Source organism: Mytilus trossulus, chromosome 7 (genome assembly GCF_036588685.1).
Source record: "Mytilus trossulus isolate FHL-02 chromosome 7, PNRI_Mtr1.1.1.hap1, whole genome shotgun sequence".
In the NCBI taxonomy this organism is placed as follows: Eukaryota; Metazoa; Mollusca; class Bivalvia; order Mytilida; family Mytilidae; genus Mytilus; species Mytilus trossulus.
In genome coordinates, this window is record NC_086379.1 from 72317982 (window position 1) to 72345770 (window position 27789).

A 27789-nucleotide genomic window follows, 5' to 3' on the forward strand; every position below is an offset into this window, starting at 1 on the left:
GATCCAATTAAATCGAAGCAAAATAACGTTCCCGCCATTTGCTATTTTAGCGCGAGTTACTCAATAATGCTGACGAGCTTGGTGTGAAAGGAAGCGAAGTACAAGTATCCAAGTAGTTTTGGCAACAAAGAGACAGTGCTTTCTGTACACAATTATTTATTCTTTGTGATAACATTTAAGTTATTCGTTGACAATTTGTTTTTTTCTTTATTTTTAACTATTTCCAAAATGTTTGAAGCAAGATTAGTACAAGGTTCTTTGTTAAAGAAGGTTTTAGAAGCCGTGAAAGACTTGCTTAGTGAAGCAATTTTTGACTGTAGTAGTACGGGAATAGCATTACAAGCTATGGACAGTTCTCATGTCAGTTTAGTATCTTTGAATATCAGAAGTGATGGATTTGAAACTTACAGATGCGACAGAAATTTATCAATGGGAATGAATCTGGCAACGTAAGTATCATCTTAAATTATATTTCTCTTATAAAATTACTTTTCCGACTTGCAGTATTAAAATTGAAATTTCCGTTTGAATTGTAGTTGAACATGTTGAAGATGCTGACAAATTGTGAGGTTTGTATATTATAAATAGAAGGGTTTTATCTTCACAATTCAAAAAGGAATTTACAATTTCAGCGGGTTAGAGTTGGTCACGTAGCTGTTAGATTCTAATTTGTATTTCTTTCAATTTGCGTACTAGGCTATATTGATTTAAACGTTTTTTTTTTATTTTAATGTTTTTTTTTACCTTTTATAATACACTTTTATTGCAATGTTTATTGAAAATCTTTTTTTTAAACTTTAAGGCGAGATGAAATTTTTGAGAAATCCCATATTCATTTGAAAAAAAGTAGTACAGTTAAATCATAAAAAATGATGAACATGAAAATATTAAGGCATTAGGACACTGTTTTACAAAAATAATGTGAAAGCATTGTGTGTATTGTTGTGTATGTCCTATCAGTAGTCCAAATAATTATGACGTCTGGGACGGCTAAATTTTTTTTTTTTCTGGGACGCCGCGTCCCAGAAAAAAAAATTAAAATAGCCTTGCCAGACGTCATAATTATTTGGACTAGTCCTATCAGGAGCCTTTAATTCATAATTGGTTTATTAGTAGACCCACACCTTTGCCAATGGCAATGTGAGAATATTTAATCACTTCAAACACTTGGCTAATACAATTATCTTATTATATACACACCTGTAGTGTAATCAATTATATAATATTTTGAAGCAAACCAATTTTATTATTTAAGATTATTTGGCACTGCCACACAACTGGGGTATGTCCTAGGGTTTATTTTTTTTATGTACAGTACATGTACTTTAATTTAGACCACAATCTACCAGAGACTTGTATATACATGTACTCCGAATCTGAAGCTTCTTCTGAACATTTGTAAAGAAGATTGAAGGTACCAATATTATTAAAGATCTGTTTTAAAATGTGGATTATTTGTAATTGCACACATAAAATGTAATCATCTTTTTTCAGCATGTCAAAAATACTTAAATGTGCAGGCAATGATGATGTGATTACTATGAAGGCCAGTGACAATGCAGATACTGTCACATTTATGTTCGAATCTCAAAGTAAGTATAATAATTCACAAAATGTTGTGTATACTCTTTCTTCGTCATGAAAACTTATACTACTACATCTGGAAAAAGAAAGATAACTCCAGTTCAAAATGTTGCCTACATGGGCTTTAAAACACTTACTTTACAAATTGTTGTTTTTACTAATTGCAGCATTAATATTCCTATAATGGTTTTACTGTTCTAATTTCAGATAATGAAAAGGTTTCGGATTATGAAATGAAACTGTTGGACATTGATGCTGAACAGTTGGGAATTCCAGTAAGTATTTTTCTAACTTGGGGAAATTAAATAACCGATCGAATCAGTTAATCTGGAAATGATAAAAAAATTATATGATCGATTTTAACAAAAGTTTTTAAAAAAAATTTGTTTGATTAAGGCTAGTGATATTGTTAAACGTTTGCCTTAAATTATCAAAGAATAAAGGTTTTTTTCCCTGGAGAAGAACCCCAATTTGAAAAAAAATGGCTTAAAATATTCTCTAAAAGAGAACGGGAGAGGTTTCAAAAAGCCAACAATAACACTGAAGACAACTGCTGTTTCGAAATTCATAATCGATAATCAATTAACCACTGACTTCATACTCATCTTCTGTAATATTATTTCTACAAGGTATGGAAGCAACTGATCACCAATTATGCGAAGAACTCTAACAAAATTATTCTAATGCAGAACGTCAATGGCAAAGATTTCAAAACTATCCACAAAGTTTCTGTTAGTTCTTTATAGATGTTCAAAGTATATCTATAAAGAACTATTTAATTATTTTAGGACACAGAATACAGCAGTGTTGTTAAACTGCCATCAGGAGAATTCCAGAGAATATGTAGAGATTTGAGTCAGTTTGGAGACTCTGTTGTGATATGCTGTACTAAAGAAGGTGTTAAATTTTCAACAAGTGGAGACACTGGATCAGGTACTGTAGAAATCAGTTATTGTATTGACTAATATCCTGAAACCATTTACAATGAATTGAAGGAATAGAATACTCATTAGGACAGAAATTTAATCTTGAATTGTGAAATTGACAGAAATGGTTGAAGAATTGCCAATCTGATTTAAACCCGCAAAATTAACAAGCGAAAAATGTGGTTGATTTAGACGAGAAAACATGAAATATGTGGGTTGCAGTAATGTTTTAAATGAACATATAATTTGTGGATTACCCTTTCCCACTAACATTGGTATCAAAAACATAACGAATCCAGTTTATTTTGGGCTTTTGTTCTATTCTTCTGGCATGTGTTATGTCCCTGATGTCTTTCAGGAATTATCAATGGAATAAATTGTAGAACATCATTCTGTCGTCAACTTTGTTTATAATTATATGAAATGATTATATTTTAGGGAACATAAAATTGGCACAGAACTCAAGCTCGGACAAAGAAGAGGAAGCAGTCATCATTGAAATGAATCAAGCAGTCTCTCTAACCTTTGCATTGCGTTATTTGAATTATTTTGCCAAGGCAACCCCATTATCACCACAAGTCTGTCTGTCAATGTCCCAGGATGTCCCATTAGGTAGGTGCACAATTCAAGATATAAAATTTATCTGTATTTAGGGGGGCAAGGTATAGATTTTGTAATTATTTTTTTTAAACCGCATTTATGGTTGTATGGTTAATCTTGATCTCTAGGACACATCATTTAAAAAGCGGTGTTTTTGAAAATTATTTGTTTTTACAGGGGTGTAATAGAAAACAGAATTAAAAAATATCAAATCAGCATTTTGCCATTTACATTTAATTTTACAATTACAGAGGTGTAACAGAAAAAGCAAAATAAAAAAAATTATCAATTCAACATTTTTGCCATTTATATTTAATTTTACAATTCTTCAATTCATTCACCTTCATAAAATACTTAATATAATAATTGTACTTTATTTTTCAGTTGTCGAGTACAAGATCGCAGACATGGGCTTTCTCAAATATTACCTGGCACCAAAAATTGAAGAACAGGATGAAAATTAGAAAACAATTACACAAACATATGAATGAAATTTTGCATAAATTATTATATAAATGTACAGGTCAAACTGTTTGTTTTCATTTTTTGAAACTTGACATAATTGTAAGCATGATGCTGGGATGTAGACATGTCTTTAAGGGGTTTTGCTTCAAAATTTCAAACTTCTTTTGTTTTGATTTCTAACATACTGTTGTTAGTCTATCAATCAGATCTGTGTCCAAGCTTAGCTATATTTAAGGACCTGAAAATGTTCAATTCTACTTCCCGTTTTAAAGACATTTCAGGATCCTCTGGACAGATGGGTACATACCTTATAATATTGAGTGTAAAGCCATTTCAGGATCCTCTGGAAAGATGGGTACATACCTCAAGTTATATGTATAATATTAAGTGTTTTTAGATCCCTGTATAAAACAAAGCTTGGAAAGACTTGAAGCATCTTGCTCCTAGTGATTTTTGATTTTGAAAGTGTATTAAACCAAATGTGATGTTTCAGTAGTCAAACCAGCTTTGAAACATCTAGTACAGTCAATCAAGTGATCTATCCTGAAAAGTTTACCAACACAGCTGTGATGTATCCAGAAAAATCTACCAGCACAGCTGTGATGTATCAAGAAGTCTACCAACACCAGTAAAGTTTTGGAAGTTGAGGTTGAAGAGATCATCAAACTGGTTATGATGTGTTGTGTTTTATCATATCACAGCCAGCTTTGATGAGCTTATCTTCCATCAAATCAGCAGGATCAATGTTCTAGATTGCAGTTACAGCAGCCTCGTCTAACAATTTGGTTAAAAAAAAATACTTTAAAATCTTCATGCGCCAGTCCTAAATGGGATGAATTGCTGTTCATCACTGTGTCGTACAATATCTAAAGAGCAAATCTTACTGTTAAAAGTAGGGCATTTTTGGATTTTTAGGTTGAGCTTGTACTACCACTTTGTTGCTGTCTTTGTCTTGTAAAAAAAGTTCTGACAAGGGTCCATAAATCAACATTGTTACTACAGCTTAAAATAGATCATGTGGTCAGCACTAGAGTTAGCATTAGGGCTACTTTATTTGAGGTTTGAAAGCATGATAGAAATGTGTATAATTGATGAATATATCCCAATGAAATCTGATCAAACATTCAGCAACTCTGGACCAAAAACAAGCATTTTGTCGTCAAATAACAATAGGGGGAAGGATATTACTTTTCTTAACATATTTTGTAGGGGAACACTTTTTATTCATGATATTCCCAACTTGTCCATTTTAATACAAATGCAAAATTTTTTGTAGGATTGTTTAATGGTATGATGTTGTCGTCTATGAAAACTTGTTGGGTTTCTGGACAATAACTTAAGTTTAAGCGGATTGATCTCTGAATTTTTTTAAAAAGGGTTAGAACAACTAAAAAGAGGTTGGTATGATGGTCCAAATCATTGAGAGAGAAAAGGGTCCAAAAACGCATTTTCTAGTTTCAGATAAAAACATTTGTATTTCTATTGCTCTGAAATTGTACCATAATGTTGAATACAAGTAGAAGGTTGGGATTCATTTTGGGGGCCAAACACGGCATTTTTCTCGTTTCCAGACAATAACTTTTGTGTAAGAATTTGGGGTTAATTACCCCATACATGAAGGAATTTGGTGGGTGGACGAAAACTATCCTTTTTACCCCACCGCAATTTTTGGAAAAAAAATCGTCGTATATTGCTATCACGTTGTCGTCGTCCGAATACTTTGTTTTCGCACTCTTAACTTTAGTATAAGTTAACAGAAATCTATGAAATTTAAACACAAGGTATGAGCACAAAAGGAAGGTTGGGATTGATTTTGGGAGTTTTGGTCCAAACAGTTTAGGAATTAGGGGCCAAAAAAAGGTCCCAAATAAGCATTTTTCTTGGTTTTTGCACACTAACTTTAGTATTTCAAAGTAAACAGAAATCTATGAAATTTTAACACAAGGGTTATGACCACAAAAAGGAAGGTTGGATCCCAACATTTCAGGAATCTGGGGGGGCCAAAAAGGGCTCAAATAAGCATTTTCTTGTTCGCACAGTAACTTTAGTTTAGGTAAATAGAAATCTATGAAATTTTGACACAATGTTTATGACCTCAAAAGAAAATTTTGGGAGTTTGGTTCTAACAGTTAGGAATTAGGTCCAAATAAGCATTTTTCTTGGTTTTCGCACCGTAACTTAGTATTAGTAAATAGAAATCTGGAATTTAAACACAAGGTTTATGACCATAAAAGGAAGGTTGGTATTGAGTGGAGGTTTTGGTCCTAACAGTTTAGGAATAAGTGGCCCAAAGGGTCCAAAATTAAACTTTGTTTGATTTCATCAAAAAAATTGAATAACTGGGGTTCTTTGATATGCCGAATCTAACTGTATGTAGGTTTTTATACGACCGCAAATTTTGAAAAAATTTTCGTCGTAGATTGCTATCACGTTGGCGTCGTCGTCCGAATACTTTTAGTTTTCGCACTCTAACTTTAGTAAAAGTGAATAGAAATCTATGAAATTTTAACACAAGGTTTATGACCATAAAAGGAAGGCTGGTATTGATTTTGGGAGTTTTGGTCCCAACATTTTAGGAATTAGGGGCCAAAAAGGGCCCAAATAAGCATTTTCTTGGTTTTCGCACTATAACTTTAGTTTAAGTTCATAGAAATCTATGAAATTTTGACACAAGGTTTATGACCACAAAAGAAAGGTTGGGATTGATTTTGGGAGTTTTGGTTCAACAGTTTAGGAATTAGGGGCCAAAAAAGGGCCCAAATAAGCATTATTCTTGGTTTTCGCACAATAACTTTAGTTAAAGTAAATAGAAATAAATGAACTTTAAACACAATGTTTATGACCACAAAAGGAAGGTTGGTATTGATTTTGGGAGTTTCGGTCCCAACAGTTTAGGAATTGGGGGCCAAAAGGGACCCAAATAAGCATTTTTCTTGGTTTTCGCACCATAGCGTTAGTATAAGTAAATAGAAATCTATGAAATTTAAACACAAGGTTTATGACTATAAAAGGAAGGTTGGTATTGATTTTTGGAGTTTTGGTCCCAACAGTCAAGGAAAAAGGGGCCCAAAGGGTCCAAAATTAAACTTTGTTTGATTTCATCAAAATTGAATAATTGGGGTTCTTTAATATGCCGAATCTAACTGTGTATGTAGATTCTTAATTTTTGGTCCCGTTTTCAAATTGGTCTATATTAAGGTCCAAAGGGTCCAAAATTAAACTTAGTTTGATTTTAACAAAAATTGAAACCTTGGGGTTCTTTGATATGCTGAACCTAAAAATGTACTTAGATTTTTGATTATTGGCCCAGTTTTCAAGTTGGCCCAAATCCAGGTCCAAAATTAAACATTGTTTGATTTCATCAAAAATTGAATAATTGGGGTTCTTTGATATGCCAAATCTAACTGTGTATGTAGATTTTTAATTTTTGGTCCAGTTTTAAAATTGGTCTAAATAAAAGTGCAAAGGGTCCAAAATTAAACTAAGTTTGATTTTAACAAAAATTAAATTCTCTTTGATATGCTGAATCTAAACATGTACTTAGATTTTTGATTATGGGCCCAGTTTTCAAGTTGGTCCAAATCAGGATCTAAAATTATTATATTAAGTATTGTGCAATAGCAAGTCTTTTCAATTGCACAGTATTGTGCAATGGCAAGAAATATCTAATTTCACAATATTGTGAAATGTCAAATTTTTTTTTAATTAAGAGTTATCTTTCTTTGTCCAGTATAGTAAGCAAGAAATATCTGCAAGAATTTTTTTTAATTGGAGTTATCTTTCTTTGTCCAGAATCAACTTAAATCTTTGTTATATACAATATACAATGTATATTCACTTTTTACTACCAACTGATAAATTTAAATAATCTTTACCATTCAGTGATAACAAGCAGTTTTTTTACATCTTAATATTTTATGATGTATTTAAATGAGTAGTAATTGTTGCAAACTCCATTAGAATATTTTAATTGAAATTAGTTTTGGAATAAGGGAAAGGGGGATGTGAATAAAAAATTGGGTTCATTTTTTCTCATTTGAAATTTCATAAATAAAAAAAATTTCTTCAAACATTTTTTTGAGAGGATTAATATTCAACAGCATAGTGAATTGCTCTAAGAGAAAACAAAAATTTTAAGTTCATAAATACATTCATTCTGTGTCAGCAACCTATGCTGTGTCAACTATTTAATCACAATCCAAATTTAGAGCGGAATCCAGCTTGAATGCTGTGTCCATACTTGCCCCAACCGTTCAGGGTTCAACCTCTGCGGTCGTATAAAGCTACGCCGTGCGGAGCATCTGGTTAATATTTGGTCCCGTTTTCAAATTGGTCTACAATAATGTCTTAAGGGTCCAAAATTAAACTTCGGTTTGATTTTGACAAAAATTGAATCCTTGGGGTTCTTTTTTATGCTGAATCTTAAAATGTACTTTAGATTTTTGATTATTGGCCCAGTTTTCAAGTTGGTCCAAATTGGGGTCCAAAATCACTTTGTTTGATTTCATAAAAAAATGAATAATTGGGGTTCTTTCATATGCCAAATCTAACTATGTAGATTCTTAATTTTTGGTCCTGTTTTCAAATTGGTCTACATTAAAGTCCAAAGGGTCCAAAATTAAACTTAGTTTGATTTTGCCAAAAATTGAAGTATTGGGGTTCTTTGGCTGAATCCAAACATGTACTTAGATTTTTTATTATGGGCCCAGTTTTCAAGTTGGTCCAAATAGGGATCTAAATAAAATTATTATATTAAGAATTGTGCAATAGCAAGAAATTTTCAATTGCACAGTACTCAGCAATAACAAGAAATCTTCAATTGTGCAGTAGCAAATTTTTTTTCAATTTTTCTCATTTGAAATTTCATAAATAAAAAGGAAATTTCTTGAAACATTTTTTTGAGAGGATTAATATTCAACAGCATAGTGAATTGCTCAAAGGCAAAACAAAAATTTTAAGTTCATTAGACCACATTCATTCTGTGTCAACTATTTAATCACAATCCAAATTTAGAGCTCAATCCAGCTTGAATGTTGTGTCCATACTTGCCCCAATCGTTCATGGTTCAACCTCTGCGGTCGTATAAAGATGCGCCCTGCGGAGCATTTGGTTATAATTTCAAAGAATATCTTGTAAAGTATGGATCTCTCTGAGATTGTACATCAAGGGATTCGTATTTTTTTTCTAACTTCAAATTCAATTGCATTGTATTTTTCAATAGATTTGTAAGATCTTTGCATTTATTTGGTGTCGGAAATCTGTTCACGATCCAAAATCAGACAGTATCAAGCTTGCCCCAACTGTTCTGTGGTCGTATCAGGCTGCGCTTAGCGAAGCATTTTATTATGGTAAGGCTTAGTTGTATATGTACGTCTCAAAGATGGTTTGTTTCCGTTTAAGTTTGCCTCCTCCAATTGTTGAGAAACTTTTACACCAGGTTATTACCATATAACACTGGTCACCTTTGAATTTTTGTGGTGTTCCTTTTCACCAAAAGTAAAATCACAAAAATACTGAACTTTGAGGAAAATCAATTCGGAAAGTCCATGATCACATGGCAAAATCAAATAACAAAAAATGGACAAAAACTGTCATATTCCCGACTTGGTACAGGTATTTTCAAATGAAAACAATGGTGGATTGAACCTGGTTCTATAGTATAACGCTAACCCTCTCACTTTAATGACAGTTTCACCAAATTCCGTTATATTGACATAGATGCGTTAACAAAACCGACACAACAAATACAATAAGTCCAAATATGGGTACATCAGTCATCATTGTATAACCATTTTAAAAGGAACAATTTTAACAGAACACAAAAACATCTGTCCACGAACACATTCAGAGTTAAGTTAACAAATGGAACAACTGAATGAATACAAAAAAAAACCTACTTAGCCACAATCATCATCGGGTATCTTATTTAAAAAATGTGTCCGAAAGCCGCCATGGCTAAAAATAGAACATAGTTGTTAAATGCAGATTTTGGCTTATATCTCTGAAACCAAAGGATTTACAGCAAATCTGACATGGGGTAAAATTGTTTACAGAATTGTAAACCGCCAGATGTTCAGTAAAGTGAGATTGACAAACACATCACCAAAAAACAATTTTATCATAATTTCTATTGTCCTTTGTTTAATATGCTGCTTGCAAATAGACCAAATTTAGCTTTAGAGCCAGAAGCGGATTAAGGTGCCCGGGTCTCCCCTTTTTGGGAGAAAAAAATTTCGGTGCTTATATAGGGAATCGCTGTAGCGGGCCCCCACTTGAAAATTTCTAGATACGCCACAGAGAGCCTCTAGTTATGATTTGCAAGAGAACCATGGAAGTGGGTTTAAGATCAGATTGACATGTGTACTTCCATTCACCACATACAGTCGGCTTGCAGTATCTTTGCAGATTTCAGCCCGATACACTATTTCGGACAATTTATGCCAGCTTGATACTGTGAATTTGAATTGTCAAATTTTTGACACGATATAAATGTCTTGTAAATGAGAAATCATACATTTAATTTTACAAGTAGATTCTGATATCCAAAATCTGACATGTCATTGATCATTGACGGTGTTAATAAATACTCTTGCATATAAGTAATGGAATAACTGTGGTAAAAGGCTGTCTAAACTATAAAGCCAAAACGCACACCTTATAAGAGTGTTATAAGTGTGGCTTAGAAGGCTTTCATATGAAAATGGTTAAACATACTTTCGCCCCGGGCTTTGTAGGTCCAACATTTTTTCGTGAAGACTGCGTACACCACTCATTTACTTAAAAAGTATGTTTTTACAAGATGAGTGATGAATCTAGAGCTTTTATACGTGGATTGGAAAAGAAATTGTTCTACATTTGTCAAACGAGTGCATGTAAAAAAAATTTGTAAGGGTTCCGCGGAACCCAGTGTCTCGCCTACTTTTGCTGTAAATTGCAGGCTAAACAAAAATGAGGAAAAAAATCAATAAAAATATTTCTCTTGATACTATCTTATGATTGTAAGAAGCTTCTGTCCAAGCTTGGTAACAATCTAGGATAGCTAATGAATCTAATAAATTTTTTGAAAACTTTAACTGCAGACTGTATGTAATGTTAACTGGAAGAAAATCTAAGTCCATTTAAAAGTAAAATACAGAAAAAATGGAGTTATCTTTTTACAAAATTTACTTCTGGATACTATCTTATGATCATAAATAAGCTTCTGTCCAAGTTTGGTACAAACCCAGGATAGTTTAAGAAAGTTATTAAAATTTTTAAAACTTTAACCACAGAGTGAATGTAATGTTTCCCCGCAGAAAACTAAGTCCGTTTAAAAGTAAAATACGGAAAAAATGGATTTATCTTTTTACAAAATTTACTTCTGGATACTATCTTATGATCATACACAAGCTTCTGTCCAAGTTTGGTACAAACCCAGGATAGTTTTAGAAAGTTATTAAAATTCTAAAAACTTTAACCACAGAGTGAATGTTATGTTTCCCCGCAGAAAAAACTAAGTCCATTTATAAGTAAAATATGGAAAAAATGGAATTTTATTTTTACAAAATTTACTTCTGGATACTATCTTATGATCATAAACAAGCTTCCCTCCAAGTTTGGTACAAACCCAGGATAGTTTAAGAAAGTTATTAAAATTCTAAAAACTTTAACCACAGAGTGAATGTTATGTTTCCCGCAGAAAAAACTAAGTCCATTAATAAGTAAAATACGGAAAAAATGGAATTTTATTTTTACAAAATTTACTTCTGGATACTATCTTATGATCATAAACAAGCTTCTGTCCAAGTTTGGTAAAAATCCAGTGTAGTTTAAGAAAGTTATTAAAATTTCAAAAACTTTAACCACAGAGTGAATATTTGTGGACGCCGCCGACGACGACGCCGACGCCGACGGAATGTAGGATCGCTTAGTCTCGCTTTTTCGACTAAAGTCCGGAAGGCTCGACAAAAACCTAACAACAAAAACCACATGTATATGTACAGTCGTAGGTAAAAAGTGAGTTTCCCCTAAAAAAAAATGTCCCATCATTTCAACTAAAATCAATATTTTTCAATATTAATCATTACCAAGTAAATCTATAACCGATTTTTATATATAAAAAAAAAGATACCACTAGATGCAGAAATTTTAGATTGACGTTAGTTTTCTCGTTTGAATTATTTTACATTTGTAATTTCGGGGCCTCTTATAGCTGACTATATATACGGTATGGGGTTTGCTCATTTTTAAAGGCCGTACAATTATCTATAGTTGTTAATTTCTGTGTTATTTGGTCTCTTATGGAGAGTTGTCTCATTGCAAGCATACCACATCTTTTTTTTTATATGAATAGCAATGCCAATATGACAGAGGGGGATATGCCCTTTATCGGGACTCCGGGATCGGATGTTTTTAAGCTCGGGATTTCGGGATCCGGGAATTCTTTTTTTTTCGGATTTCAGGACCTCGGGATTTCGTATTTTGAAGCCCGGGATTTCGGGATTAGCTAGGACCACTCCTATCTCCCCTCATGACATGCTACCGATTACTTTATAAAGGATGAATTTAGTTTAGGATGGGATATACCGGTAAGTTGTAATATATATTGTAATATATATATATATATATATAATATACGCAGAAAGACTGATGAAAAGGAATAATCAATAAAATGTTCAACAAAACAATCCGTTCTGAATTCAATCTAAATTTCAAGTTGTATTTAATTCAAATTTATTGCAAAATTCGTTTTCTAAATTATTCAGTTGTTTTCTCTGTCGCTTCTACAGGAACTTCTTCAAAGTCTTTCTTGAACAGTTTTCTTGTTTTAATGTTTTGAACTGCAAATAAATCTCCATCCCATTTTCTAAAAGTGTCCAAATGGTTCCCATTAATAATATCCGGGACCTCTAATCCACTGGTCTCTAACATCTGCTGGTCCCGTTCGATACTTAACTGAATGGCTGATTTTCTAGCTGTATGTTGATGTCCTTGGCGATTTCCTACAGCTTTAATAATAGCAATCTGATCTAGTTCATCGTCAAATCGCCGCAAGTATTGCTTAGTATATTCGATTAAATCCCTCTTTGTAAAATCTTTTCTCTCTTGGTCAACTTCTTGTTGAAACCAAATCAACTTTTGTGCAATTACGTCGTTCTTTATCGTTGTTTTGGCATGGCTGTGATTTACTCGTTGTTCACGAGCAACTTGCTTCGATAACACTTGTGCTTTTCTACTCAATGGATGGACGGGCTTTTGCTTTTGGCTAACCTTATTTTTGTCGGCCTTCGGCATCTGAAATATGAATAATACGTTTTTATAAATACAGTTACAAATGAATAATTTTTTTATGAAGAAAAAAAAATGAGAATGGAAATGGGGAATGAGTCAAAGAGACAACAACCCGACCTCAGAGAAATACTCCTTTATGCTTTTCTTCATGTGATCAGCAAAAGAAAGCAAAGATTCCACCACCAAGAGAAGGCATGTGCATTTATCATGTTTATGTAAAAAGTAAAATCACAAAAATACTGAACTCCGATGAAATTCAAAACAGAAAGTCCCTAATCAAATGGCAGAATCAAAATCTCCAACACATCAAACGATTGGAAAACTGAAAACTACCCTATTCCTGAATTGGTACAGGCATTATCTTAAGAAGAAAATGATGGATTAAACCTGTTTTTAAAGCTAGCTTAACCTCTCACATGTATGATAGTCGCATCAAATTCCATATTATATTTATTTATTTATTAATGAAATGCTTTTTTTGTGACAACGATGTGTAAACAAAACAAACAAGACTTAATAGGTAAACATGTCACACACAGGAGTACAACAGCAACATGAACCTACCAAAAACCGGGTTGATCTCAGGTGCTCCGGTAGGGAAGGCAGACCTGCTCCACATGTGTCACTAATCGTTAAATACATGTACATTGTACATCAGTGTTGATTGGAATAGTACGAGTATTTTTGTAACCGCTTTTAATACAATTTTACAGATCAGCAGGTTAATGCTTGTGATCGGGGAAACTCGGAAATTAACAACTAACACCTCTGTTTGATTTCTTGCTGCCAAAGGCTTAGGTCCAGTGGCAAATATTTCATGCATGTTTACTGAGGACAGAGTGATCGAATATGATACAACTCTGAATATAAACATATCTTAATTTGGATTCATGGTGCTCTCATCAGACACTGAGGTTCTCGTCATCCCACCTTATTATGATTGCAAATTAGATTTTCCGACGACGACTTAGCGGCATTTGCCTAAAAATAGGGGGCGAATGGACCCAAGTGGCGAATGTGTTTTGGTGCGAACGGATCCTATATACAAGACTGGCCGAGTACAGATATTTTATTGAATGTATCCTTTGTTAACATAACTATTTTAATACTGGACGAAAAAAAAAGAACGACAAATACACAAACATTAAAATGATAATACAGTGGTGTTGTACGACCATGGTGGTCGACTATATTAACGACTAACCTCCAAGCACGCGGGCAAGCACGTGTTGTGCAATGCTCTTCTTTGTTTAGAAACAGAAAACGTACTTAATTAACTGGTTGCCTGTTTAAAGTTGCACTATTTTCAGGACAAACTGACAAAAAGGAACCAGTTTGCATCTGCGATTATGGCATCAAGAAGGCTAATTTTTCTATCTTCAAAACTTTCCAGAAATATTCATAGGTACATATTAAATGCAATCGGTAAATTAAGTTGAGGTTAGTTCATAGATTTTTGGGAAACAATAGGCAAAACCATGAGAAATAGCACTTGAAGCAGCCTTCCAAATAGAGAAAATTAGCTCGACCTCTCCGTGTCAAAAGAGCCCATTGAGGAAAATTGGTGGATAAAAACAGCTTGGCTCTCAAACAAAGATTAGTTTTGGTTGTAAAAAAATCAAGAACATGAATGAATGTTTTAAACTAAATACAAAGTTACAGAGAATGGTACATGTATATGTAACGGTTTATTTCTTCCTCTGTGATATTTTATACTGAGGTTAATTTGTCACAGTAATTTTTTTTCCAGGCATTGAATTTCACAGGTACAAATTGAAAATATATCTGTGTTATGCGGATAGTATGAACCGGTATATATTTGCCATATCATATTTCACAGAACCTTGTGAAATATAGCACAGGAGTTTGAAATCCTATCAATAAGGGGGTCAAAATATACCAAAGTCGACTGTCACAGTAGAGCTTCTTCGACTTTGGTATATTTTTGACAGTCGACTTTGGTATATTTTGCCCCCCTTATTGATAGGATTTCAAACTCCTGTGAATATAGTCCCATTGACTAGTATGTACGATACTTGCAAAAAAGATACTTGCAATCAATATATACTTTACAGTAATTATACAATGTTTCACAAAGGTAGAACAAATTTGCATAATTTATCAAAGGGAGGTAATTATGATGAGCAATTTAAAATGGTATCTGCCATGTCGGCAGGAAATTTAAAATGGGTAATATAATAATATCATTTTTACAGGTTTCAGACATTATTTCAAAGAGATAAGATGCTTTATTACTATACAAATAAAAAACGATTCTTAACACAATTATAATTCAAGTGGGTTTCCTTCCCATTTAAAGATATTAATATAATATATTCCTGAATCTATTTCATAGTGAAATTTTTCCTTGAATCTTATTTTTTATATATTCATTTATATAACAAGATGACTTATGTAAGCCAAAAAAGTGTCCCATGAAATTGTGTCCTCTAGAACATTATTTCACAGTGTAGCTGTGAAATTTTGTTCATGGGACAAAATATCACATTTGTAAACCATAAAATAGTGTCTCCCTTAGTGAAAAATTGTCCCTAGTACTTGCACATAATTTCATGGATTGGCAACACAATAAAGTGTCTTTATTTCATTATAATCATGTTAATGAAATAATAACTGATGACAACATTTAAATACTTTTTAAAAAGATATTAAAATAACTATAAACAACTTATATATAAGAAACTCAAACCTTCAATTTATTCACTTTTTTAAAATGAAATTTTCCATTGTAGAATAAGCAGGCGTGACAGAGTGGTCACTTGTTCCTCATGTTCAACTAGTCGTCTCTATAGTTCCTTACCAGAACCAGCTATTGATGGACAGGACAAAGTTTTCCCCCCTAAACTACATACCATAGTCGATGATATTGGTAAACTCACTCTCACAGAAGTAGCTGATTTGAATGAATTACTTAAGGTATAACATTGTCTTGATAACTTTTCTTAAATTTTAAAGGGGACATTTATATTATGTACAAGTCTCAGCATTAGATTCAAGTTCTGCAAAAAAGTGAAGAAAGTGGACTTAATATCATTAGCCTAGCAAATGATGAATTTAAACGAATTCAATCATGTGACTTGTCTTGTTGAGCCACAAATATAATACCTGATTTTTTTTGTTAACATGCTATAGCAAAAAGTAAACTTAATGTGATGACAAAAAAAGTAAAAAATCAAAAAAATATCAGTACACAAACACACAACATAGAAAACTAAAAAATGAGCAACAAGAATTCCACCAAAATGCAGGTGATCTCATGTGCTCTGGAAGGGTTAGCAAATCCTGCTCTACATATTGGGTAATGTTACTCCTATTAGTACTGCAACTGACATCGAAAAAGACGCTTAGTTAACGAGTTTAATGGTCCGGAATAACACACGGCTGCAAATTGTTTTAAACAAAAGAATAATATCTATATTTTAATTTCCGTCAGGTCGTAAAAAGTTTCTATGGTCACATTTTTGTATTTTATCTCCTTAATGGGGGTACCCTCAATTTACGGTTTTGAGTAGTTACCTTAAAATCCAAAAATATGTTTTTTGGTTAAATTTCCCTCTATTTTCGTAAATATTTTCTATGCACATATCATCAAGGATCATAGGAATGATAAAGACATAAATATAATACCATTTCCAAGTAAAACTTTCAAACTTAAAGTTGGTTGTTTTTTAGATAGAAATTTAATGCATTTTTCTTTGAAAACGAGAAAATGTGAAATTCAAAAACAGTATTTGACATTTAAGAGGACAGAACATATTATTGCAATACTGCATGAAAATTTTGTTGGGCAAATTCCAAACAATTTGGTCAAAAACTCAAAAATAAAAACATCATTTGTACCTTTTTTAATTACGGAAATTTCCTATCCGTCAATCAACTCCAGCATTTATTTTTTCCTTCACAATCAATTTAATAGTTTCGAAGTGATTATGTAGATTTTGTAGGAGAAGTTAATTTATTTTTGAGTGATTTGAATATATATAGTAGTTCCTTTGTGTATTTTCTGTAAATAAGTTATATTTTTGTTAATAAAATTTGGACTTTTTATAAAAGTTAACCAAATCCTTCGGATAAGAGTTTTTTTCCGGAAATGACTATAGTTGATATTGCGTGAAAATACATTGTATGTTAATGTTTAACCTCAGAACAATTAATATGCATGCAAGTGGTCGGAGGAAAAGTACTATAAGTTTCGCAGATATTTGGTGTGTGACAAGGTGATGCTAAAACCAACTTCTCTTGATATTCTGCTTTCCTTTAGCGAATCATCAGTGATGTTATGAGACTTGCACCAGAAGGCACAATTGGTGTGTCATTAAATTAGATTGATTAATTGATTGATTGTTATTTGCTTAATGTCCAGTGGCAAATATTTCAAGCATGTTCAGGACGAGAACAAGTTAACAATAAAAACAATAGGTAGGTTTTGTCATAATAGAGGTCATTCGGGATGATGGTCAGGAAAATTTAGACTGCCACTGGAAAATGATGGTATAAAGGACTGGGACAGAAATTTTCATTTGCAACAGACAACCTACGGACCCCTCAAAGAGTTGTTGCAAGGGTTTTTAACGTGCAAAGAACATGGCACTCCCTTTGCACGAGGCATCGGATTTTACGTCCCCATTCTGACCGGACGTGACTGTGAACTTGATACATCCCGCACAGCGAAACAGACGCCCCATTTGGTTTTACTGCCGGTCGGAAGAAGACCAAGTGACCATATTTCGTTTCCCCAGTCACCCATGGGGAACTTCAAATTAGAAACAACAGAAATCTATATCTGTGATCAAACTGACCGACATGTATCCTCACAACCTGACACTTTTATACGATCTCGCGCTCAGTTTCTACCTTGTAGTTTGGATATGAAAACAGTATTTATGTATAAAAGAAAAACCTTTACAAAAAACAGAAAACTACACAAAACTGAGTCCTCTAAACATGTTGACATTCTTTTAAGTTGTGCTTATTAATGTGAGTCATCATTTATTCATGCATAACCAAGTACTTATTGAAGTCAACACATGTGCAATTAAGTAAAATAGTTACTGAAAAAATAGAATTTGAACTTGCTGTCAGTTTATTAATAACGATTGTTAGTGATGTGATTTGTTCTTCCATAAGGAAAAGACTTTCTCATGTAGCACATACTCTACATACACCGATCACTTTTACCCAAGATTGTCTCTGATGCTTACAAAACTGCCAAACTCCAGAACTAAATAGCTATTGTTGTGACACCTAATAATTCAGACACAAAAGGGGGAGGGGGGGGTCAAGGGATATGAAATACAGAGTTTAGCTCTGAATTCAATATAGGGAATGCCATATTTGCTGCAGGAAAATTGAAGTCTATGTTAAGACTTTCAGAATTACACCAAGGTGTGTCTGAAAAAATCAAGGATACATTAAAAGAAGAACAATTACTTCACCCTGCCACCAGTGTTCTTATGAGCTATGTCCTTGTTTTGGTATTTCTATGGAAATGATGCCCGCATAGCTTCTTAATAGATATAGGAAGATGTGGTATGAGTGCCGATGATACAACACACCAATCAAGTCACAATTTATAAAAGTGACCCATTATAGATCACGGTCCGGTCTTCAACACAGAGCCTAGGCTCAAAAGTTCATTTGTTAGTTTATTGATGAAAAAATAACACAAAGGCGCTTCTGAACCGTATACTGTCCCTAAAGATAACAAACATTCGTAAATGTATGGCTATTACAGAATCAATCGTTTCTGAAGCAACATTCGCCCCATTACATTTGGGATTAGCAGTGCAGATATTTCATGCATATGCATTTGGGAATATGTGTCACGAACATTGATCGAAACTTTGTTCTCACATTGCTTTTGTGTTTTCCTATGTAAAGGTAAGAGTGTAAGACTGTATATGACGAGTTTGACCGAATCATTACGGTATTTACGCTCCAGATAGTATTTGTACTAAAAACAAGAATGTGTCCATAGTACATGGATGCCCCACTCGCACTATCATTTTATGTGTTCAGTGGACAGTGAAAATTGGGGTCAGAACTTTCATTTGGAATTAAAATTAGAAAAATCATATCATAGGGAACATGTGTACTAAGTTTCAATCTGATGTAACTTTAACTTCATCAAAAATTACCTTGACCAAAAACTTTAACCTGAACATAGCACTATCATTTTCTATGTTCAGTGGACCATGAAATTGGGGTCAAAACTAAAATTTGGCATTAAATTAGAAAGATCATATCATAGGGAACATGTGTACTAAGTTTCAAGTTGATTGGACTTCAACTTCTTCAAAAACTATCTTGACCAAAAACTTTAACCTGAAGCAGACGGACGCACAGACAGATAAACGATCGGAGGCACAGACCAGAAAACATAATGCCCATCTACTATCGTAGGTGGGGCATACAAATATGTATGATTTGAACAAACTCTGTCCTGCACAGAACTTGGTTTTAGTGTCTTATAATGCTAATACGCGTGCTGAATCCGCATATGATGACTAAGAGATTGATTCATGTCACTATTTAATGAATACTTGAGCTATTGTGTGTCGCTTTTAAAAGTTATATAAGGATCATGACTGATTTTGAATTACAACATTAGAAAATTGGCATTGCATTGTATAATTTTTCATCCTTCCCTTAAAAAAATAATGAGTTAACTTTTTAACCAGGATTATCCCACCTAAAAAATGTTCATGCACTTAAGTTAAACTGAATTTGTTTTACACTCATTTTTAGCTCACCTGGCCAAAAGGCATCGTCGTCGTCGTCCTGCGTCCGTCGTCGTTAACTTTTACAAAAATCTTCTCCTCTGAAACTACTGAACCAATTCAAACCAAACTTCATCTGATTGATTCCTAGGGTATCTAGAATAAAGTTTGTGTTTAAATTTCCATTTCATCAAAAAACATGGCCGCCATGGCTAAAAATAGAACATAGGGGTAAAGTGCAGTTTTTGGCTTATAACTCAAAAACCAAAGCATTTAGAGCAAATCTGACATGGGGTAAAATTGTTTATCAGGTCAAGATCTATCTGCCCTGAAATTTTCAGATGAATCAGACAACCCATTGTTGGGTTGCTGCCCCTAAATTTGTAATTTTAAGGAAATTTTACTGTTTTTGGTTATTATCTTGAATATTATTATAGATGGAGATAAACTGTAAACAGCAATAATGTTCAGCAAAGTAAGATTTACAAATAAGTCAACATGACCAAAATGGTCAGTTGACCCCTTTAGGAGTTATTGCCCTTTATAGTCAATTTTTAACCATTTTTCATAAATCTCCATGATCTTTTACAAAAATCTTCTCCTCTGAAACTACTGAACCAATTCAAACCAAACTTCATCTGATTGATTCTTAGGGTATCTAGAATAAACTTTGTGTTTAAATTCCCATTTCATAAAAAAACATGGCCGCCATGGCTAAAAATAGAACATAGGGGTAAAATGCTGTTTTTGGCTTATAACTCAAAAACCAAAGCATTTAAAGCAAATCTGACATGGGGGTAAAATTGTTTATCAGGTCAAGATCTATCTGCCCTGAAATTTTCCGATGAATCAGACAACCCATTGTTGGGTTGCTGCCCCTAAATTGGTAATTTTCAGGAAATTTTACTGTTTTTAGCTCACCTGGCCCGAAGGGCCAAGTGAGCTTTTCCCATCACTTTGCGTCCGTCGTCGTCTGTCGTCTGTCGTCCGTCGTCGTTGTTAACTTTTACAAAAATCTTCTCCTCTGAAACTACTGGGCCAAATTGAACCAAACTTGGCCTCAATCATCATTGGGGTATCTTGTTTAAAAAATGTGTGGCGTGACCCGGTCAACCAACCAAGATGGCCGCCACGGCTAAAAATAGAACATAGGGGTAAAATGCAGTTTTTGGCTTATAACTCAAAAACCAAAGCATTTAAAGGAAATCTGACATGGGGTAAAAATGTTTATCAGGTCAAGATCTATCTGCCCTGAAATTTTCAGATGTATCGGTCAACCTGTTGTTGGGTTGCTGCCCCTGAATAGGTAATTTTGTGGAAATTTTGCTGTTTTTGGTTATTATCTTGAATATTATTATAGATAGAGATAAACTGTTAACAGCAATAATGTTTAGCAAAGTAGGATTTACAAATAAGTCAACATGACCGAAATGGTCAGTTGACCCCTTTAGGAGTTATTGCCCTTTATAGTCAATTTTTAACCATTTTTCGTAAATCTTATCTTTTACAAAAATCTTCTCCTCTGAAACAACTGGGCCAAATTAATCCAAACTTGGCAACAATCATCTTTGGGGTATCTAGTTTTAAAAATGTGTCCGGTGACCCGACCATCAAATCAAGATGGCCGCCACAGCTAAAATAGAACATAGGGGTAAAAGGCAGTTTTTGGCTTATACCTCAAAAACCAAAGCATTTAGAGCAAATCTGACAGGTGGTAAAATTGTTTATCAGATCAAGATCTATCTGCCCTGTAATTTTCAGATGAATCTGACAACCCATTGTTGGGTTGCTGCCCCTGAATTGGTAATTTTAAGGAAATTTTGCTGTTTTTGGTTATTATCTTGAATATTATTATAGATAGAGATAAACTGTAAACAGCAATTATGTTCAGCAAAGTAAGATTTACAAATAAGTCAATATGACCGAAATGGTCAATTGACCCCCTAAGGAGTAATTGTCCTTTATAGTCAATTTTTAACAATTTTCATAAAATTTGTAAATTTTTATTAACATTTTCCACTGAAACTACTGGGCCAATTTCATTATAGATAGAGATAAATGTAAGCAGCAAGACTGTTTAGTAAAGTGAGATTTACAAACACATCACCATCACCAAAACACAGTTTTGTCATGAATCCATCTGCTTACTTTGTTTAATATTCACATAGACCAAGGTGAGCGACACAGGCTCTTTGGAGCCTCTAGTTGGTTATTATCTTGAATATTATTATAGATGGAGATAAACTGTAAGCAGCAATAATGTTCAGCAAAGTAAGATTTACAAATAAGTCAACATGACAAAAATGGTCAGTTGATCCCTTTAGGAGTTATTGCCCTTTATAGTCAATTTTTAACCATTTTTCGTAAATCTCCATGATCTTTTACAAAAATCTTCTCCTCTGAAACTACTGAACCAATTCAAACCAAACTTCATCTGATTGATTCTTAGGGTATCTAGAATAAACTTTGTGTTTAAATTCCCATTTCATAAAAAAACATGGCCGCCATGGCTAAAAATAGAACATAGGGGTAAAATGCTGTTTTTGGCTTATAACTCAAAAACCAAAGCATTTAAAGCAAATCTGACCTGGGGTAAAATTGTTTATCAGGTCAAGATCTATCTGCCCTGAAATTTTCAGATGAATCAGACAACCCATTGTTGGGTTGCTGCCCCTAAATTGGTAATTTTAAGGAAATTTTACTGTTTTTGGTTATTATCTTGAATATTATTATAGATGGAGATAAACTGTAAGCAGCAATAATGTTCAGCAAAGTAAGATTTACAAATAAGTCAACATGACAAAAATGGTCAGTTGATCCCTTTAGGAGTTATTGCCCTTTAAAGTCAATTTTTAACCATTTTTCGTAAATATCCATGATCTTTTACAAAAATCGTCTCCTCTGAAACTACTGGGCCAAATTTAACCAAACTTGGCCACAATCATTATTAATGTATCTAGTTTAAAAATTGTGTTTTTGACCCGGCCAACCAACCAAGATGGCTGCTATGGCTAAAAATAGAACATAGGAGTAAAATACAGTTTTTGGCTTGTAACTCAAAAACCAAAGCATTTAGAGCAAATCTGACAAGGGGTAAAATTGTTAATCTGGTCAAGATCTATCTGCCCTGAAATTTTTAGATGAATCGGACAACTTGTTGTTAGGTTGCTGCCCCTTAATTGGTAATTTTAGGAAATTTTGCTGTTTTGGGTTAATGTATTATCTTGAATATTATTATAGATAGAGATAAACTGTAAACAGCAATAATGTACAGCAATTTAAGAATAAAAAATAAGTCAAAATGACCAAAATGGTCAATTGACCCCCTAAGAAGTTATTGTCCTTTATTATCAATTCTTAACAATTTTCATAAAATTTGTAAATTTTTACTAACATTTTCCACTGAAGCTACACGGACAAGTTCATTATAGATAGAGATAATTGTAAGCAGCAAGAATGTTCAGTAAAGAAAGATGTACAAACACATCACAATCACCTAAACACAATTTTGTCATGAACTGTCTGCCTCCTTTGTTTAATTCACATATACCAAGGTGAGCGACACAGGCTCTTTAGAGCCTCTAGTTTTTTAAACCTCGCATTCGCCACGGGTGACTATTGTATATTTTGTGTGATAACTGCTCTGTCCAGGCTTTGCAAATACACAATATGTATTTATCTATAACTAGAAACTAATTTTAACAAAATACACAACCTTCACGATGCAAAATTAAAAACACTGTTTCAGCGCTTGAATTTTGTTTTTTTCAAAGATAGAAAAAATATTGAAATAATTTGATAAACTGGTGTTTTATAGTTTAGAAAATAATTCTGTAATATACTACATAAAAAAAGAAAAACTATACACAATATGAAGGTTTATGGATGTGAAAAGGTCAAGGCCACTTCTTATTTTGCTATGTCTTAAATGGAAAAAAATCAGAAGGTTCCAAATCAACGCTATTTTGTAATGGCAGCTCTTCATATAAATAATCAAAGTAATCGTTTTAACATCGTTTATAGCATATGCTTATAATTGAATCGTTTTTGTAGCATTCTATTGAATAAATATTATAATATTTCTCCTTTTTGTCCTTGTGGTTGAAATATTGATAGTTTTAGGTCTGACCTTTGACCTCAATTTTACAAAATTGTGACCACTCTGGATTTTTACGACCCAACTTTTCTTATTGTACATGTTTTCCTCTTTCCAACGATATATAATTTAGGTGTGTGTTCTTCCGGACCATTAAAGTTTTAAAAAATGAACTCTGGTTGCAGTACTATATAAGATAAATGTTAAATCAAGATATAAGGCATCACACACTGGTGGATTCGTAGTTGACTCATCTAATCTTACTGTTTTTATACAACCGCAAAAATTGAAACAATTTTGGTCGTATAATGGTATGACGTTGGTGCCTTCGTCTTTGTCCCAAGACATTTGGTTTTCGCACTATAACTTTAGTATAAGTAAATAGAAATCTATGACATTTAAACACAATGTTTGTGACCATAAAAGGAAGGTTGGGAGTTTTGGTCCCAACAGTTAAGGAATTTCTTAGACCACATTCATTCTGTGTCAGAAACCTATGTTGTTTCAACTACTGTGGATTCATTTATTTTCGTGGGTACCAATTTTCGTGGTTTGAGGAAAACTTACATATTCGTGGATATTTAATTTCGTGGTTTTGGCAAAGTCTACACTCATTCCTTTTCAAAATTTGTATTTGTTGAACATTTGAATTCGTGGTTCTCCTGTACCCACGAAATCCACGAAAATTGGTATCCAACGAATATTAATGAATCCACAGTATTTAATCACAATCCAAATTCAGAGCTGTATCAAGCTAAAATGTTGTGTCAATACTTGCCCCAACTGTTCAGGGTTCTACTTCTGCAGTCGTATAAAGCTGCGCCCTACTGAGCATTTGGTTGTTTGTTGGAAGTAGATATGTATCATATTTTAATATGTAAGTAACATAATAAAAATATGCAGTTTGAAAAGTTTAAAAGTTTAAAAGTTCTTTTTGAATGTATTCTGTAATTGACATTTCCCATCCCTTGTAAATGCACAGAAATGGGCTAATTATGTTTTTTCTCTTTCATAAATTTGAATATTTTGTCAGAAGGCTAGTGAAAATAATGTTAATTTTAATTTTTTCAAATTTAATGAAGCCTTACATACCCGAAGCCAGGGGGTCCAGGGCAAAACAAATAAGCACTGTAACAGTCAATGTTCTGATCGAGTTTGTGAGTCCAACGACCCCCCCTTTGGAATTCCTGGCTACGGGCCTGCCTATGTGTAATTAAGCTAGAATATAAAATCTATGTCACTTGGATGAATTGTATTTGAATCGATGTTTGCATCCAGTGATACTTTTTTAGCTCACCTGGCATAGCCATGTGAGCTTATGCCTTCATTTGGCTTCCGTCGTCGTCGTCGTAAACTATTTCAAGAATCTTCTCCTCTGAAACTACTTGGCCAAATACTTCCAAACTTTAACTGAATGTTCCTTAGGGTATCTAGTTTATAAATTGTATCCACAGTTTTGATCCATCAACAAACATGGTCGCCATGGCTAAAAATAGAATATAGGGGTCAAATGCAGTTTTTGGCTTATATCTCAAAAACGAAAGCATTTAGAGCAAATCTGACAAGGTATAAAAATATTCATTAGGTCAAGATCTATCAGCCCTGAAATTTTCAGATGAATCTAACAATCCATTGTTGGGTTGCTGCCACTTAATTGGTTATTTTAAGGAAATTTTGCAGTTTTGGTTTATTATCTTGAATATTATTGAAGATAAAGATAAACTGTAAACAGCAAAAATGTTCAGCAAAGTAAGATCTACAAAAAAGTTTTGCATGACCAATATTGTCAATTGACCGCTTAAGGAGTTATTGCCCTTTAAAGACAAATTTGCTCTATTTGTTCATCAAACTTGCTTAAATTTAAAAAATCTTCTCCTCTGAAACAACTGGGCCAAATACTCTCAAACTTTAACTGAATGTTCGTTGGTGTATCTACTTTCTAAATTGTATCCGAAGTTTTGATCCATCAACAAACATGGCCGCTACGGCTAAAAATAGAACATAGAGGTCAAATGCAGTTTTTGGCTTATATCTCAAAAACTAAAGCATTAAAAGCAAATTTTGCATAGTTAAAAATGTTCAATAGGTCATGATCTATCAGCCCTGAAATTTTCAGACGAATCTAACAATCCATTGTTGGGTTGCTGCCATTAAATTGGTAATTTCAAGGAAATTTTGCAGTTTTTGGTTATTATCTTGAATATTATTGAATATAAAGATAAACTGTAAACAGCAGAAATGTTTGGCAAAGTTAGATCTACAAATAATCAATATGATCAACATTTAAATGGCATTTTAAAGCAAAAATAATAATTGTGAAAGGTTTAAGCAAAACGTTTCAGGTGAGCGAATCAGGCTCTTGAGAGCCTCTTGTTTATATTTGCAGTTTTCAGTTTTGTTAAACAAATTTTGTTTGCTCTATTCATATATATTTTCTTGCATGCTGTTACACCATTTACCTACATAGGAATAAAAAGGTACTACAGCTTAAATCTTGTTTTATTTTTTCAGAAAACTTTGAGGATACAAGATGCACCTGTAATGGCCATGGGTATGCCAGGAATGGCTGCACCTAAGGTAAGCAATAATTTCTTCAGTTGTGAACATTTTCATCACATACAATACCATGAATACAGACATTACATTCCACTTATATTATTTTGACCAATTGGTATTATTAAAGAAAAGTTTCTTTAAAGAAGCATTTACATACAAACATCAATTAGTAAAGCAGATGCTAAAGTTGGTAATCAGGAAATGATGAAATTACAAGCTAATTTCCAATCTTTCAGAAAATCCCCAATAATATATGTATGACCTTGACCTATACATGTATTTGAATGTAATTAATTTTCTTTCTACAGGAAGAAGAGGAGGAAGAGGCTCCCAAAATTGTGAAAACTCTCTTCTCACTCAAACTTTTAGAATTTGCAGCGGACAAGAAGATAACCCTGATCAAAGAAATAAAAAGTCTTGTGCCTGATATGAATTTAGTTCAGGTAAAATAAATTATTTATTATAAATAAACAAATATACACCTTTGTAATTTCTAGTTTTATAACCCTCTTATAAGGCTGAAGAGTTGTATGTATTGCAGTTTGTTAAAATATTGCATAGTTTATCTCCAAAGTTTGTTGTGCATGAAAAAAACTGTGAAAAGAGAGAAAGGGCCCCACTTGGCCCAAATATTAAGTAAATTGTTTCACGATAAAAGATGTACTGGTAGATGCATATATACTTGTGAGAAAATGTAAATTGTCATTCACAACCAAGCTCACAAACCACATATAATAGTAATCTCTTAAGAATTATTTGTTAAAACAAACATATTTTATAAATAAAAAGTACCTGTAGGTGTATTTTTTTGTCAACCAATGCACTATCAAAATCTTTTTATGCCCTTAAACCATTTAAAATTGACACGCTCCCATTGAGCTTGCTGAAAAGGCTAATTTTACACTACATAATGATAACATAAAGTAAATGGTATTCAACAATGAGCAAAATCCATTACACATAGCAAACTTTTAAAGGTTCAGAGATGATAAATGTAAATCAATTAGAAGGAAAAAAAATACCAGCCTTTACCACACAGTAAAGGATAAGCAAATATAATTCATGCAACAAATGACAACCACTGAATTACAGGCTCCAGACTTGGGACAGGCACTTACAGTATGTGTAAAACTTATAGAGATTATTTTTTTAAAGAAGAAATGTGCTTTTCTTTGTCGGTAGTTTTTGTATGCACTTTAGTAGAATTATATGTTGCTTAGATTTGTATTTCCTGAGTTGCGTTCTTTATTAAATTGTTTTATTATTTTCAGGCTAAAAAGTTTGTAGAATCTGCCCCACAAGTGATTAAAGCAGACATACCTAAAGAAGAAGCTGAAACTTTAAAGAAAGCTATAGAGGCAGCTGGTGGAAAATGTGATATTGATTAAAAGACAAAATATATAATTCTGTTTTTCAAATTTGAAAATAAATATAAACTTCAGTGTTGCATTTTTTTTTAAAAAGGAGCGTGTGAACTACAAAATGCAGTGAAAGGATCTAGGTATAAACATTATGTAATTTTGATGTACATTTTGCCACTAAATTGTGACAA

The 27789-nt window shown here is 33.0% G+C and overlaps 3 protein-coding genes across 3 annotated transcripts; 2 read left to right on the forward strand and 1 right to left on the reverse strand.

The window, feature by feature from the left end:
- The first annotated feature begins 31 nt into the window (after nt 1–31).
- Nucleotides 32–3639, forward strand: LOC134725742 (proliferating cell nuclear antigen-like). Its single transcript, XM_063589794.1, has 6 exons — nt 32–449; nt 1495–1592; nt 1792–1859; nt 2373–2517; nt 2949–3122; nt 3495–3639. The coding sequence occupies exons 1-6, from the start codon at nt 229–231 to the stop codon at nt 3572–3574; spliced, it is 786 nt and encodes a 261-aa protein (XP_063445864.1). The 5' UTR covers nt 32–228; the 3' UTR covers nt 3575–3639.
- Nucleotides 3640–12241: 8602 nt separating this feature from the next.
- LOC134725743 (translation machinery-associated protein 16-like) lies at nt 12242–14054 on the reverse strand. The gene is made up of 2 exons (XM_063589795.1): nt 14050–14054; nt 12242–12848 (listed from the first exon to the last, which is right to left on the reverse strand). Exon 2 carries the CDS (start codon nt 12846–12848, stop codon nt 12312–12314), a length of 537 nt encoding a protein of 178 aa, XP_063445865.1. The 5' UTR covers nt 14050–14054; the 3' UTR covers nt 12242–12311.
- Nucleotides 14055–14106: 52 nt separating this feature from the next.
- Nucleotides 14107–27678, forward strand: LOC134725744 (large ribosomal subunit protein bL12m-like). The gene is made up of 5 exons (XM_063589797.1): nt 14107–14250; nt 15599–15782; nt 26193–26258; nt 26546–26680; nt 27509–27678. Exons 1-5 carry the CDS (start codon nt 14195–14197, stop codon nt 27623–27625), a joined length of 558 nt encoding a protein of 185 aa, XP_063445867.1. The 5' UTR covers nt 14107–14194; the 3' UTR covers nt 27626–27678.
- The last annotated feature ends 111 nt before the right edge of the window (nt 27679–27789 follow it).